At 45.4% G+C, this 15,758-nt stretch overlaps 1 protein-coding gene across 1 annotated transcript in view; it reads right to left on the bottom strand.

The window, feature by feature from the left end:
• Positions 1–7,050: 7,050 nt before the first annotated feature.
• Ccn4 (cellular communication network factor 4) overlaps positions 7,051–15,758 on the bottom strand; it is a 31,673-nt gene continuing 22,965 nt past the window's right edge. Inside the window, exons 4-5 of the mRNA XM_006980318.4 lie at positions 12,907–13,100; positions 7,051–11,137 (exon numbers count right to left, since the gene is read on the bottom strand). Coding sequence (XP_006980380.1) covers positions 10,838–11,137; positions 12,907–13,100 — 494 coding nt within the window. The 3' untranslated portion in view covers positions 7,051–10,837. The remainder of the gene's footprint in view (positions 11,138–12,906; positions 13,101–15,758) is intronic.

Raw genomic sequence — 15,758 nt, 5'->3', positions numbered from 1 at the left:
GCTTTCTATGGCTGACCACCTCTCTATAGTCCAGTCAATTCTGAATCCACTAATGGGTTAGACCCACCCATGATCAGTATCCTCATAATGCAGCTGTATTTCTGAATGTTGCACTGAGCACTAAATCTACAGCATGTGAAGAATTTTGCCCCCCCCCCCCGGGAGGTGGGGAGTGTCAATTTATATCTAAGCCATTGCACAACCACTTCAGAGACTCCCCATCACAGGCCCTTGGGGGCCCTGTCACTAAGAGGCAATCACCAGGACTTCACGTTTCCCTGCGTTCTGACATTAGCAGGTTGGCACTCATTCTCTCTCCATGCCCCTCTGTATCTCAGTTCTATGCCTCCTGATAGAACTTCGTGCCTTAGTTCATTCTTGTCTGTGATCGTTTTGCAGGTCTTCCCTACTTGAGCATTGAGTGTTTGCATGAAGGTCACTCACTTGAGGTCTGTGTAGGGTTTTGCTCAGCTGGAGGATGGCCACAGAAATCAATGCCCCTTGTTGTGCGGGTGCACAGTTGTGCTCTTGGAGTCCAGAGGACAGTCACTGCGTCGTTGTTATGCTTTACTTATTTTTTGAGACACGGTGCCTCTCTGGCCTGGAATTCATCATGTAGGCGAGGCTGACTGGCCAGAGTGCCTTGGTGATCTTCCTGTGTCCACCTCCCCAGCACTGGGATTACAAGCATGCACCACCATGCCTGGCTTTCTATAATAGTGTTTTATGTGTGTAGGTGTTTGCCTGGATGTGGAGGCCAGAAGAGGGCATCAGATCCCAGGAGCTGGAGTTACAGACAGTTGTGGGCCACCATGAGGGTGCTTCATGTGGAACAGGGTCCTCTAGAGGAACAGTCAGTGTTCTCAACCAATGTGCTATCACTTGGTATCTGGCTTGCGCTCTCTCTCCCCCTCCCCCTCCCCCCTCCCCCTCCTCCCCTCTCTTTCTCCCTCTCCCTCCCCCTCCCCATCTCCCTCTTAAAATGAGTTCTGGGGGACTGAATTCAGGTTCTCATGCTTACAAGGCATGTGTTTAAAAACTGGGTCATCTTCCAAGCCTTCAAGTGCTTTTGTCACATCATATCAAGGGCACATTCTACAACATGGATTCTCCAAGGTGAGATATATCTTAGTCCCCCGCCAGGGTGATGTATGTTGGGGTTCTCCACTGCCAAGGAGCTCCTCTGCTTTTCCTTTTCATGTTCTTGGAAGCAAGTCACTGAGTATTCAGCCCTTGCCCCAGACAGGCTTCCTACTGTTACTTATATTGGAGCATCTTTACTTTCCTTGAACGTCTTACCCAGAGGTGCCTAGCCCTGCCAGGACAGCTGCACCAACCAGATATTTGCATGCCTGGTGCTATTCAGGGTCAGTGTGCCAGAGGCTGCCTCTCTATCTGAGGACTCCATTTTCCATACAGCTGATTGAGGTCACCGTTTAATTCCTGACCTTGTATCTCAATAGTGATTGGGAAATCAGAAGTTTACAGAGCTCAGCCATACTCAGAGAGACAATCTAATCTCTTGTTGACCTCTTTTTCCTGGTCCCTTCCCAAACTCTGTGAGAGCCACTGGGCTGGTCTCTAGGTGGGGCCACACCTATGTTCTCATGCTTGTCTGGAGCTTTTAAGGCAGCGTGGAGACTCTTCCATGGTGACCATTCTAGAATCCCACAGTGGGAGAGAGGTTAAAGGAGTGTACATAAATCACTGTCCTTCTAGGACTATTCCTCTGCAAGTCTGAGGCACAAATATGCACCTACTTGAAAGATAGCCAAATCATTCTGTTTTTGAACCCAGAACCAATAACCAGTTCCCCCTTCTCTCTCTCTCTCTCTCTCTCTCTCTCTCTCTCTCTCTCTCTCTCTCTCTCTCTCTCTGTATACATGTATCTGCACTTGTGTAAGTCCAAGGGAAATAGCAAGTGTCTTCCTTGCTTTCTCTCCACCTTATATTTTGAGACAAGGTCTCTTTGAACCTGGGACTCATAAATTCAGCCACACAGTCTGGACAATTAGACAGGGATTTGCCTTTCTTTCCTCTCCCAGCCCTGAGATTACAGGCATTTAGTTGCTTGACCAGTTTTTGTTTGTCTGTCTGGTTTTTTGTTTTAATTATTAATGCAGGCCTGGGGCCCCTTGAATTCAGATCCTCACACTTGTGGGGAAAGCACTCTACTGACTGAGTCATCTTCCAGCCCCTTTAAAAAGGAGGGATCAAGGGGCTGCAGAGATGGGTCAGCGGTTAAGAGCACTGGCTGTTTTTCCAGAGGACCCAGGTTCAATTCCCAGCACCCATGTGGCAGCTCACAACTGTCTGTAACTCCAGTTCCAGGGGATCCAACACCCTCACACAGACATACATTCAGACGAGACACCAATGCACATAAAATAAAAATAATTTTTATAATGTATTAATAACAAATATTATTAATTAAAAATTAATTAAAATATAATAAATCTTAAACAAACAAAATAAATTTAAAAAATAAGGAGGGATCAAATTGGTCCAGCTTGCCTCAGGGATCCAGTCAACTCTGACTGGGCTCACATTATTACTGTGCCTCCCACCATGCAGCAGGGGCTCTGTGGTGGTTTGAATGAGAATTGTCTTCATAGGCTCACATGCTTGAATGCTTGGTCCCCAATTGGTTTGGGAAGGATTAGAAGGTGTGGCCTGTTGAATGACATATGTTATTGGGCATAGACTTTGAGGTTTCAATATCTGTCTGTCTGTCTTTCTAGTTCTCTCTCTCTCTCTCTCTCTCTCTCTCTCTCTCTCTCTCTCTCTCTCTCACTCTCTCACTCTCTCTGCCTCGTGTTTGTGGATCTAGATGTAAGCTCCAACACCATGCCTGCCTGCCTGCTGCCATGCTCTCCACCATAGTGGTCATGAACTCTAACCCTCTGGAACTGTAAATCTCAAATTAAATGCTTCCTTTTGTAAGTTACCTCAGTCATGGTGTTCTAACACAGTAACAGACGAGTAACTAAGACAAGCTCCAAGGAATCAGTGCAGTTGAGCTGATGAATTGACAGTGACATCATCTACTGACAGCCAAGTCCCTGGGTACAAAACCCACTGTCACTCATTCCTGCTCTGAGAAGTGACTCCTGAATTTCCAGCATTCCTAGCAAGCAAGGAGACTTGCAGATGTGAAGTATGCAGCTGTATATTATATGTTACCTTGTTTTTCCCATTCACACAGAAGAATTTTTATTACATTTATTTAGTGTGTATTTGTGTGTGTATACAGGTGTGCATGTGTTTAGAGGCCTGAGGTCAATGTCAGACATCTTTCTCCATTGGTCCCCACTTTGTTGTTTGAGGCAGAGTCTTTTACTGAACTTGGGACTCATCAGTTTGGCTAGACTGGTGGCCAATGAACTCCATGGGAGTCTCCACTCCCCGAAAAGAGTAGTTTCCAAAAACTCAGAGAGACTGAATGGCTTGGCTAGCCATTCCAGTGGGCTATTGTCTCCTTGCCTATAAAACTTGAGCACGGGACTGACTCTTGCCCTCACCTTTCAGTGTCTAGGGATAATGGAACATCACTTAGCTCCAGGTATCAGCACTGTGGGCCTGAAAGGTTTTCACTGGCCCTAGGTGCCTTTGTTCTTCCATTAAATGGTCCCATTCAAACTGGCAAGACACAATAGCTTTGATGTGGTTTTGAGTTTCTCTGCCTTTCTTCTGCTGGCATTTCTTAATCTTATCAGTGAGTCTGCTTCCAGCAGCTCTCCTGCCTTTTACTGAAATGGATGAAGAAATCCACAATTTTTTTTTGATTATATAAAAGCCAGATAAATGAGGCTTAGAGTGAAGAGCCTGAGGTATGCGATACAGAGTGTACCAAACAGTAAGCAGACTGTGCCAGCATTTCCTTAGAATCCATGGCTGAGCAGTTCTATGATAGAAACAGCCCTGATTCCAGCAGGACATAGATTTCTAAATCACTAAGATGTGGATAGACAGGTGGATGATGATGATAGAAAAAAAAAAATATATATATATATGATAGAGACATATAGATGATAGCTAGATAGATTATAGATAAATTGATGATAGATGATAGATAAGTGATAGATAATTGATAGATATATGATACCTAGAGATAGAGATAGATGACAGATTTATGATAGATATTAATAGATGATAGATACATAAATAGACAGATAGACAGACTTTTATTTTATTTTATTTTATTTTGAGAAAGAGCTCTGCTCTGTTGCCCAGGCTGGCCTCAATACTGTACACTCAAGTGATCATCTTGCCTTAGCCCATGGAACAGGATTATGGGACCCCCATCCTGCCCTGCAACCACTACATATGTTTTTACAGTTTCCTTCAGGTCTCATTTTCCCCAACTTCAACCAGCTGATACTGAATAAATGTCGGCTAAGGTCTACCCACTTCCCTGAATCTGAGGCACCCACAGGACTCCAGGCCCCACCTTCCAAGTTGTTTTAAAATACATTGTATACTTTGATTACTATACAGAAGCAGTTTTCCTTGTAGCACTTTTTTTTGTACCTAGTTTCAGAGGCTTTTCTCCTACTCCTGCCTCTCACAATCTCCCTGCCCCCCTCTTGTTCTCTCCCACCCCTAGTATTCTGCTTTCTACTTTCATGTCACATGTGTCTATTACCCTCCCAAATTCTCTCCTTAAATTCTGTTTCCCCTTCTCATGGGCCATCTTTCTGGTTCCCTGTAGTCTATTTATACAAGCTCAATTCCCACATAAATTCACATATTAAAACCCAGAAGCTAGATCCATACATGAGACTGAATACATAGCATTTGCCTGTCTGAGCCTCAGTCTCCAGAGTATTTTCCAGTTCCATCCATTACCCAGCAAAACACAGTATTTTATTTTTCTTCATGGATGAGTAAAATTCTGTTGTGCCTATGTACCATGTTTTCCCTTTCCATTCATCCATGTAGGGACTTCGAGGCTGTTTCCACCCCCTGGCTGTTGTGGATGAAGCAGCAATGAGAGTGGACATGCTGATATCTCTGTGATAAGATACAGAGTCCTTCTGAGAACAAAGAAATACTGTGCTTGAGAATGGAGGTGTTTATGGAGATAAGTCATGTGGCTTTTCTAAACCTGACCCGAGTCTCCCCGTGGCCTGTGTTGTGATATCACTTGCTTTGGGAGGGGTTGACTAGAAGGGATTGCAGAGTCCTTCGCATCACCCATCACAGCCATCAGCAGCTGCTCCTATGGCTCAGCATACCACAGTGTGCAGAAAGGACCACCATGCTCTTCCTGCCTTAAAGAAGCTGCTGTGTAAATCAAGTCACAACTTAAAAGCGAACTACACCAAGGAAAACCATTTGGTGATTAACAGTTTATGAATCAAGCGAAGGAGTGCCCCTAAACATCGACGACACTTCATGTTTACCACCTTAAGTAATGACCACCTTAAATATACAGATGCATGCATTCATGCTAAGTCTTCCTATAACCCGGCTGACTACCCCATCTGCTATAAAACAGCTCAGCTGGTGTTTGTGTGGGTACACATGGCTGCACATGCACAGGTGTGTATGCTGAGGCCAGAAGTCCACCTCAGGTGTCATTGTCATTCATTAATTGTCACCCACCTTGTTTTTGCAGTCTTTCATTAGCTTGGTTTTGCTGACTCAAGTTGGCTGGCTACCCGGTGAGTCCCAGAGAGCCTCAAGACTCTGCTTCCCAAGCGCCTGTCACCACGGTCAGATTTTTGTTTCTAATGTGGGTTCTAGGGGGGGAATCGAACCTGAGTCCCTTGGGTTGCAAGTTAAACAGCTCACTTTTATGCTAGCCCTCTATTTAACAATGGAACATGCAAGGTGCACCCTACCAAGAGACAGGTGTTATCATTTTGTGAATTTCCCTGCTGAGGAGACTGAGCTGAGGCATCCCAGCAAGGAGTACAGCATTTTAAGACCCAGCTGAGTGCTAATGGCAGGACTGTTTCCATGACAACTTGCAGTCTGCTTGATGCTTCCCTGTGCTCCATTTGGCACTGAGGACAGTGTGCAATAGATACTCTGCCATCTCACCAGCCCCTGACATGCTCACGGCCCTGACCTCAAGGTACCCAACATCTAGTTAAGAGTATAGCAAGCTACTAAATAAATGAGTAAGAATGTGAATGAAGGAGTGGTTGCTAAAAATCCTCCTTCTATTTATCTTTAAGCATGGGTACATTGGCAACTCTAGTGGTTGTGTAACAGTTTCTCTAAAGTTCGAAGCTTGTTCAAACACAAGAAGATATAAAAAAGACTTGTTAAGCCTCAAAAAAAATTCTAAGGACAGGCTTGTTCTTAAAGACAAAACAAAACAAAAAACAAAAAACAAAACAAACAAACAAACAAAAAAAAACAAGAGTCAAGAAGTAAACAACTCAGAATCCTCAAAAAGTCCCTAAAACTGACCAGAAACACAAGCCGCCACCCTCAAGTCTATGAAAATAATAAGAACTACTAAGAGAACAAAGGCCAATTGAACTGCCTCAAACAGATCAACAGGGCTGCTTAAAGAGACAGATTGGCTAAGCTGCCCAAGAGAGACACTCTGACCTGTTGATCAGCCTTCAAGTCATACAGTGAGCTGGAAAATTCCAGCTTTCCTTGCTGGGTACACATTCTGTGATGCAGCGGCCCTTGAGTTACATGCACTCCTGTGAATAATCTCTTATCTAGACTCCCATAAGTGGTTCCAATAAAGCATACTGGTTCACCGAGTCAGACATCAATGCTATCCCTTTGGTCTATCATGGGCTCCCCATTTAGGATGAGTAGACGTTTGTTCAGGTCTCTTCAGGAATAGTGTCTCACAACACTGGAATTCTCTGAGTTTCAGAATCCATGCTTCAAGGCATATTTTCAAGCATTTGAGCTATTTTTTTTTTTATTCCTTCCTATCCAATATCTGGGACGTAATTTCTCCAACCCGCAGGATATTGGTTGAGCACATTCAGTCCTGAATCATTGCCTCCTAACAATAGAATCTACCAGGGGGAAAAAAAAAAAAGAAAAAAAAACCCCACCAAATCAAAGAAGTCACTTTTGCGGATGATTTATTGCTTTAAGGAGAAAAGCTGTAAACAAAGAATTTGAACAATGAAAACCCATCACGGGTGAACAAACATTCCCTGCTACACAAATCATGAGAAAAATTAGGAATGTGGTAGAACATGACAGGCTGCCCAAGGGCTATTTTTCCTCTATTGGGAAATCTAAAGACATTTCTTCATGTGTATTCACTTACAAAATGGCAGTAGGAATATTTAAATACTCAATCACAGTCTGAAAATAGATACACATATTCAAATGCACACACGCACACACATGCACACACACGCACACACACACACCCCTACGCAGGGACACACAGCTAATCATGGCCATTCCTGCTTCCCAGCCATTCAGGGCTGTCACTATAGTTCTTTTGAGTCAAAAACAAGTCTTTAAAAAAAAATGACATGAGTCAACACCATGGGTCAGAGGTTGTAATGTTCTCCACAATCTCCATGCATACACGGCCCAAAATTAATCAGGGTGATTACAGACAGTCATATCATTTGAAATTGCTTTCTTTGATCAATCTCTAATCACCCTCAAAATTAAAATTTCAGCACTGGGACCTGTAAAGCACCTCTTGTGACTCTGGAGCAGATAAGTAGTCTGAGTGGCATGAGAAATGGCATGGGTGTCACATGATCCTGGGCTTCGGAGCTTGTCTGCAGTGCCCTGGTTGGTAAGAACTTGAGCAAATTACTTAACTCCTGGATCCCTTGCTATCTCAGCCCTCCAATGGCAGTGGTGACACCATAACTCCTGGGCTCATGGGAGGAATTAAGAGGGCTATGCCAATAAAGCACAGAGTAGCAGTCTTGGTCGAGGCATGCTCAGGGCTCTCCGAATGCTAAGTGAAGGCTTCATAAGCTGCTGTTTGTCTCTCTCACGAGTAAGCAGACCCAAAAAATTCACTCTTGGTGCTGCAGTGAATTTCTTCATGGCAGGTTAACTCCTTATCGTTACTCCTTTTCTTTGTTTCTAAGCGTTGTCAGGGAGGGTGTGGATCTAAAGCCTTGCTTATGGGAGACCCGCAGCAGTCACTTAGGTTCTGTCTAGATCTCTTCCCACGGTAGAGTGGAGTAAGCGTCGGTCTGAGCCTCAGCCGCCCAGTCCCTTTGAGCTTCAGAGTTTCTATTTATCGAATGGAGGAAGGTTGTGTATTGAGCATAGCTCTACTAATTGATAAAATGCACTGTGGTGCTTAGCACCAAACAAGCTATCAATACATGGGCTTTTGTTATTGTTGTTTTAACTGTGATTGCTATTCTTAACTTTCCTTGAACCAGGTCACACCACTACAGGCTTTATTATTTTATTATAATTATTATTATTAGAAAGAATTTCTTTACATTGCATTTACGTCTTTTTCCCTGGGACTTTAGTTCTTGGTTCTAAGACAGTTCCTCTGATCCGGATGTAGGTCCATTTCTCCAAACCAATAATAACTGAGTGACTTTGGCCACCCCTCCTTTCTATTCCCAGGATCACCCTAACTCCTCTAACTGAGCCTTCTTTGATCATAGTTTCCCCAAATAGGGTGGATACCTGGTAAGACCCTAGCTTATGGCTTCTATGGAAGTTATTTCAGAGTTGGGTGTTAAGACAGGTTTTTCTAATCTAAGAAAATCTAACATGATCCACAAAATACTTACATAAGTAATTATTTCCAGGGGTAACATATCTTTACATGCAATCTCCTGTACACATATGAACATACATTTATTCAAAGCACTGAGCCTCCTTTAGTAGAGGGTTTTCACTGGTAAGATGAGATCTTGGAAGAAGAGTGCTTCTAAGGAAAAGTAGGAGTGTATATATAATGTATTTTCCTTAAATACATCTTGAGCACCGTGGTTTGCCTTGTGCAAGGCCATGCCTTTGGGAGGTTACAGGAGGGCGGGGAAATCCCACATCCCCTTTCCCACTTAGGAATCCATTTATGTGTTGTGTATAGTTCTCCCACAGGCATGTTCCCACCACTGCAAATGTGTGGTACCGGGCAAGCAGAACCCATCTTATAAATCCCTGTTGTGAGCTCATTCTGATTTCAAGGCACGAGGAGCCACGGGGGATGCACATGGCTTTTTCCTGTCCTACTTAGTTTGGATGCTTAATACTTAAACACTCCCCTCTTGTGGGAAAGCAGCTAGAGAGACAGTATTAAGAGGCCAAACTGAGAAGGACAAGTTGATGATTTCGGTTGACTTTCCTACCCTGACATGTTAGGAAGGTCCAGATGCAAAGAGGAAATATGAATTATGAAGTTAATCTATCCGGGACATGAATCTCCAGATGAGTGACTTTGGTTGAGTTTCTTCTTTGGGCTTCCATTTCACAGTTTCAAGAACAGAAATTATGAAGGGAACTCCTCAATGTGATCACAAAGCTTCAATGAGGAAATATGTGGCAAATATTGAGAATAATGGGTAGCACATAGAACTCAGTAAAAGAATGATGACAGGAAAATTTACATTCTACTGCTAAAATAAACAATAGCCTCATTATTGTTGGGAGAAATCTCTTTCTTCAACTTACAAACTCTTTGGTCTTTACCTCTGTTAAATAGATTTCCATTTCTAAACAGTTGGTCAACTTCCATCTTCAGACTAGAAAACTGAGCTATTTTGCTCCACAGCCACTAAGGCCACAGTGAAGTAGGTCATGAAAGCAAAAGAGATGTATCCTGGGCCCAGGGACTATTGTGGCCTCACCAATCCTGCCAGAGGCCACCTAGGCAGGATGAACTACTGAACTACTGAACTACTGATATGTTTGACACATACATCCTGCTCAATCTGGTCTAGACTTCCAAAGAATCTTCCAAGGCCTATGAGAATAATGTCTCGTCATCCCACTGTTCCAGGGTGCTGCTGAGACAACAGACAGGCCACCCCGAGGTCCCAACCAACTCCCAGGAGCCCCAGCGCAAGGGAGGCTCAGATCTTAGAAAGAGTTGCTAATTGCCCTAAGAATTTGGTCAGCAACAGTTTCAATGACTGATCAGCTGTGGTCTGTGAAATTGGCTGGCCTTGTCCCATCTCTGTAGGATGAATTGGGGGTTGTCACCTACCAGTCAATAAAACTTCTCAAATTACATTTCTGATCAACATGAACCCAATTTGAGCCTTCACACTACAGGGATCAGAGAAATGTATCCTCAGTTATGCCCAGGTTGATGGAAATAACGTTCTAGTGCAAAGCAAAATGGCACAACCATTGACCTCACTTGGAAAATGTTTGGTGACCTTGTGGTACAAAAGATCTTTGGAATGAGAGCACTTTTGGTGTGTTGTGGACAGAAATGCCCATGATAGTATCATTTAGCAAGGCCCAAATAATGACTTATTCCTGTGTCCCTTGTCCCATACATCTGTCTGGAAGGACCCCAACATCATCATCAGGCTTGGCATCTGAAGGCGGAGTCTGTGACATTGGCTCTTCAGCTGACTCTGTTCCTTGGGCAGCCTCCTCAGGATTTCTGACAACCTGAGCAGGCCAGAGCCAGACAGGCTGGGTCAGGCTTAGGATTCCTCTTGAGCAGTCAGAGATGGGTTTTCTTTGGAGTGATGTAGAACATCCCCAAGGAAAGACGCATTGCCTGAGCCTGAGCTGTGCTCTCCTGGGCCATTGGGATGGTCAAAATAGGAACAGAGACTGAGGGTTGGGATCAGGGAATTCAGAATTGAGTAGGAAGTAGATGAAATAAGGCTCAGTTGTGAAGTCCTGGGCCACAGAGGGCTGGCTGCTTTACCCCAAGCCACACACCTACCTAATTGGCAATCTCTGAGAAGTCAGGGTAGGATTCCAAGTCAGCGAAGATATCGTTTGGATTCCTACAGCTCAGGTTGCAGAAGCAAGCATTGATCCATAGGACCTGACGGGTGAAACCCGGCCCCTCTGGACACTGGAAAGTGACAGCGATGGTCTTGGACTTGTAGGGGATACAGCACCTGTCGTCAGTGCAGACTCCACAGTACTTGGGTCGGTAGGTGCGCGTGCTGACACAGCCTGCGAGAGTGAAGTTCGTGGGCTCCTCCGGCTGGTACACAGATAGACACTTCTTCCCGGCCTTCAGGAAAGGAAAGGGGTCTTCCGTGAGTATGCTCTGGTGATGCACAGCCACCTCGTTCCCTCCAAGTGTCTAGTACTCCCCTTCCCGTCACTGTGCATGGCAAACATCACCACTGCCAAAGAGGACTACCATGCCGAGTTTGCTCAGATCTCACAGCCTGCAATCTCCCTTCTCACCTGCATTTTTGCCTTTTTGGTGCCCATATGTCAGTGCCACCAGGACAGGAAGGCTTTCTATCTCTTTTATCTAACCAAGCTTCGCAAGTAGTGAGTGACTGAGCAGGCATAGAATGCCACAATCAGGCAGGGGCATGTTTTGTCCTCACTGCTTCCCTGTACTCCAATGCCTACCTCCCTCACTCCACCCCTTCTCTCTCTCTCTCTCTCTCTCTCTCTCTCTCTCTCTCTCTCTCTCTCTCACACACACACACACACACACACACACACTATTATCATGCAGTATTTTCAACAGCATTGACATTACTTAAATACAATTATAGATTTCCATGAGGTTGTGGACTTCTTGATATGTGGGCCTCTTTTTCTGTGTCTCACTAATGTAATTGTAAAGCTGGTATACAGTAGGCACTTACTAAATGCCTTGGGCTAGTATTTCTTAGGGTATATTATCAGTACCATATCAGAGCTGGTGGCAGAGCACATCCAGTGTAGGTGGGTCATGTAGCCTATCCAGTTGGAGGAATCCAGCTAGGGTAGATGAGCATGGAGATGGGAGAGGAATCCGGAGCCCTCAGTGAAGGGCCCAGCCTTGTGACAGAGTTTCTTAGCCCAGATTAGAGCCCTAGCTCTCATTTCTCCCTATGCTGGGCACTTTACACCCCTACTTCCAATTAGAAGACACTCAGTGAGGACTGATGGCACCCAGAGTTGGCACAGCAGAGGGAGAAAAGATGAGAAGGAAGGAAAGTGTGTGCCCATCAAAGATGACAAGATGCGGTCTTGATGAGGACCAAGCCCCATGCCTAAAGATGATGGTGGGAATCAGGGCTCTCTTTTCTATTGGCATCCTTTTCTCAGCATCCAGAGAACCTACCCTGCTCCACTAATGGACCCAGGGATTAGTCTTGAGAAGTTTGCTTTGTTAGATGCAACAATGGGTAGACCAGCACTGAAGTGAGGGGTCTTGAGTTAGACAAGGAAGACCCGTGACTAAATCCTATGGCTGGACTCAGCCTTTTGCAGCTTAGCAGAAATGTCCTTGATGCTATATTTCTATCATCTTGGCCTCTCAAAGCTGGAAGGAATTCAGAGATTACTGATGTATTACTGGGAATGGGACTGGAGCTTAATGATAGCAGGAGACTGGCTACAGTAGCAAACACTAACAGGACAGAGGCATTTGACCCCATGTGTTTCAAGATCTAGCAGTATTCACATTGTCCATGTAGCTGTCTGTGCCTGCGCAGGTGGGTGTGGAAAGCCATGGGGATGAAAGGTGATGCAGGTCCCTCGGAATCACTACAGAAAGAACACTTTGGATGGTTCCTGAATTCTCCTTGGAGTGACCTCGCTTCCTAATAGGATGGGAACTACAAAAGAATCCATTCAGTGAAATCTATCATGGACCAGCTTAGCAGCCACATCATCCTAAATCACTTACCCTGGGCCTGCCAGACAGTCTTCATCATTTCCATCATATGAATGACTCCCAAGAAATTCAGTAGCCAGGCTCAAAGTCAGCTATACGCTGTACATGGTCATCATGCCTATACCTGCCCATGATGCCTACCCTTGCTCTAGACTTACCTTGATGTGTGAATGGATGTCCACATCACATGGCCGCAGGTTGCAGAGGCGACTTTCTTGCTCTGGCCAGCACCGGGCATTGACATTGGAGATCCGAGTTGAGATTCCTAGGCCACAGGTAGTTGAGCAAGGACTCCAGGGGCTAGTGTAGGCTATGCAGTTCCCATGCCATTGCTCCACTGTGCCTGAAGCTGCTGTAGAGGGACACCAGAGTACCCGTGAGTCTCCTCCACAAGCTCCTCCAGTCTTCACCATCATTATGCCTCCCCCCCCCACCGCCCCCAATTGAGGCTTCTTGAGATGCAGAAAGAGGCAGAAACAAACAGAAATACGGAAGATAGAGACAAAGACACAGAGACAGACAGACAGAATTGGGCTGTTCCTCCCCACAGGAAGACAAACTGCCTTCTAATTAGCAGGGGCACCCAGGGAGGGGAGACTGCATTCTTACCCTTAACATTTTTTTTTCTGACCAAAAGATGAAGTATGAAGTTGTGGAAGGAAACCCATCTTTAGAGCCAGGTGGATGTTAATGTGATGGTTAATATTGACTGTCAACTTGACAGGAGCTAGAATCATCTAGGAGACAGACCTCTGGGCATGTTTGACAAGGATTTTCTGGATTGGGTTAAGTGACGTGAGAAGACCTACCTTAACTATGGGCATGGGCTGGAGTTCCAGCCCGAGTAAAAAGGAGAAAGTGAGCTAGTCACCAGCCTTTATTCACTCTCTGCTTCTGGACTGGATGCCATGTGACCAGCAGCCGCCTCATTCTCCTGTTGCCTTTTATATGCTCATTTTCATTAAAGTGAGATTTATTTTGATAGCCATTTTTTTATTTGTGTGTGTCTGTGTATGTACTGGGACTCCTTGGCTTAGTGAGTCAGGCCAGTCCATGGCAGCTGGTATAGTTACTCAGCTATAGACTATTTGTTGTTGACTGGTCCTGTGACCATACAGATCCCTTAGCATCTGATGGGTGCCTGCTTCACCAGGGGTGAGCAGGAGAGAGTGTTGAGCTACAGAGGAAACAGGCAGATGACATACTAGAACAGCCTGCAAAAGATGGAACAGACACACAGAGACATCCCACAGGTGTAGGACATTGGAGAAAAGGAGGCAAGCAGGGAGGTGACCTGGGGGTTGGGAGGGGAGCAGAGGGATGGAAGGGGAGAGAACAAGATAATCAAGAAATTGGAGGAGGAAGAGAGGAAAAACACACCCAGCAGTTGAGGAGTCTACTTAGGGTAACATAGAGGTCTTCACGCAGTCCCTGAAGTTTGCAGGTGTGCGGCAAACACTGCTGGTGAGTGAATTTGAGAGAAGGGAGGCACCCACAGACAGAAGGAAGAAAACAATGGAGGCATCCAAGGACAGAGGCAGATAGTCTGGGGTGAGCTGGCTGGGAGCATGTAGCAAGCTAGGTAGGAGGGATTTGCCTGGGAGGATGAGAGGATTAAAGAGCTTCAGTTTCTGGGTCTCCTCCCTACAGCTCTGCCTGGGATGGCTAAGAACTGGGTCACTGGGTCACACACAATGAGCAGGCAGCCTCTGCCTCCCCTCCACCAGCCAGTGACTCCTGAGCAAATATGCTGGAGGGAGGTTTAGTGAGAGCAGCAGCCATGATATCTTGAGCTACCAGAGACCAAGTCTTCCCTGACCCTGGTTCTCATCCATGCCATACCATTTTTTCCATGGGGGTGACTTTGTCCCCCAGTCATATTTGATAATGTTTGGAGGTGTTTCAGGTGGTCATAACTTAGGAAAGTGCTGCTGCCATTTAAAAAGACTGGCTAGGGATACTGCCAAGCCTGTAATGTCCCTTCCCTCAATAACAACAACAACAACAACAACAACAACAACAACATTCTTCTGATGCTATGTGCTATCAGCACCAAGGCGAAGACCCCCCTCCTGATTCTACACAGGCTCTGAGCAAACTCATACACTTAGAATTAAAAAAAAATTAGCACCCCCAAAAGCCCAGCAGCAAGCAGTCTGCTCCCCTTTGGGGCCACCTGCCTCATAGGTACTTTCCTCTAGTAATGTCCTTATTCTGTGGCCCATTGTGTCAGATTCTCCTGGTTTTTCCTCATCTTCCCCACCTGCCCCCACCTCCACCCCCACCCCTACCTCCTTGTCAATCCTCTTCTCTTGTCTACTCCTCAAAGGTCAGCCTCCCTACACCTCTGCTCCAGGCTCCTCTGTTTGATCATGTGTGTTATTCCCTGGCCACATCAACCGCCAGCAGCTGCTGTAAGCAGAGCTATCTTCCTATGGGACCCCATCTGTGAGGCTGCCCACACTGGACATTTCTCCCCCCTCACCCTCCCCAGACCCAGTCTGCTTATGCCAGACAGCCCACCATTGCCCTAAATATGCTCCTCTTGTGTTCTCTCCCGAGCAGTGGCCAGTCCCTAGAGCCACTCTGAATTACTCCCACTACCCTATGCACAGCACAGATGCAAGCCCTGAGATGTACTCCATCACTGCTTCTTGTCCTTTCCTCCTTCTATTCCCTCTGGTCTAGTTCAAATGCTTAACTGTGCATTGACCCACCATCATCCAGCCAGACACCATTTATCTATCCTTTATCAGCCCATCTATCATCCATCTATTCATCATCCATCCAATTCTATCAACCATTTATCTATCTATCTCTCTATCTATCATCTATCTATCTTTTGCTAAACATTGCTTTCTCATCCATTCTATAACCATCTACTCTCCATGCATGTATCCAGGTTTCTACTAACTTAGCCATCCATCCATCCATCCATCCATCCATCCATCCATCCATCCATCCATCCATCCATCTATTCACCCATTGGCTTATCTATCCATCCATCCTC

The sequence above is a fragment of the Peromyscus maniculatus genome, chromosome 20 (assembly GCF_049852395.1).
Source record: "Peromyscus maniculatus bairdii isolate BWxNUB_F1_BW_parent chromosome 20, HU_Pman_BW_mat_3.1, whole genome shotgun sequence".
Lineage (NCBI taxonomy): Eukaryota > Metazoa > Chordata > Mammalia > Rodentia > Cricetidae > Peromyscus > Peromyscus maniculatus.
Note: the sequence above shows the minus strand (reverse complement) of the source record. Positions and strands in the feature narration are given on the sequence as shown.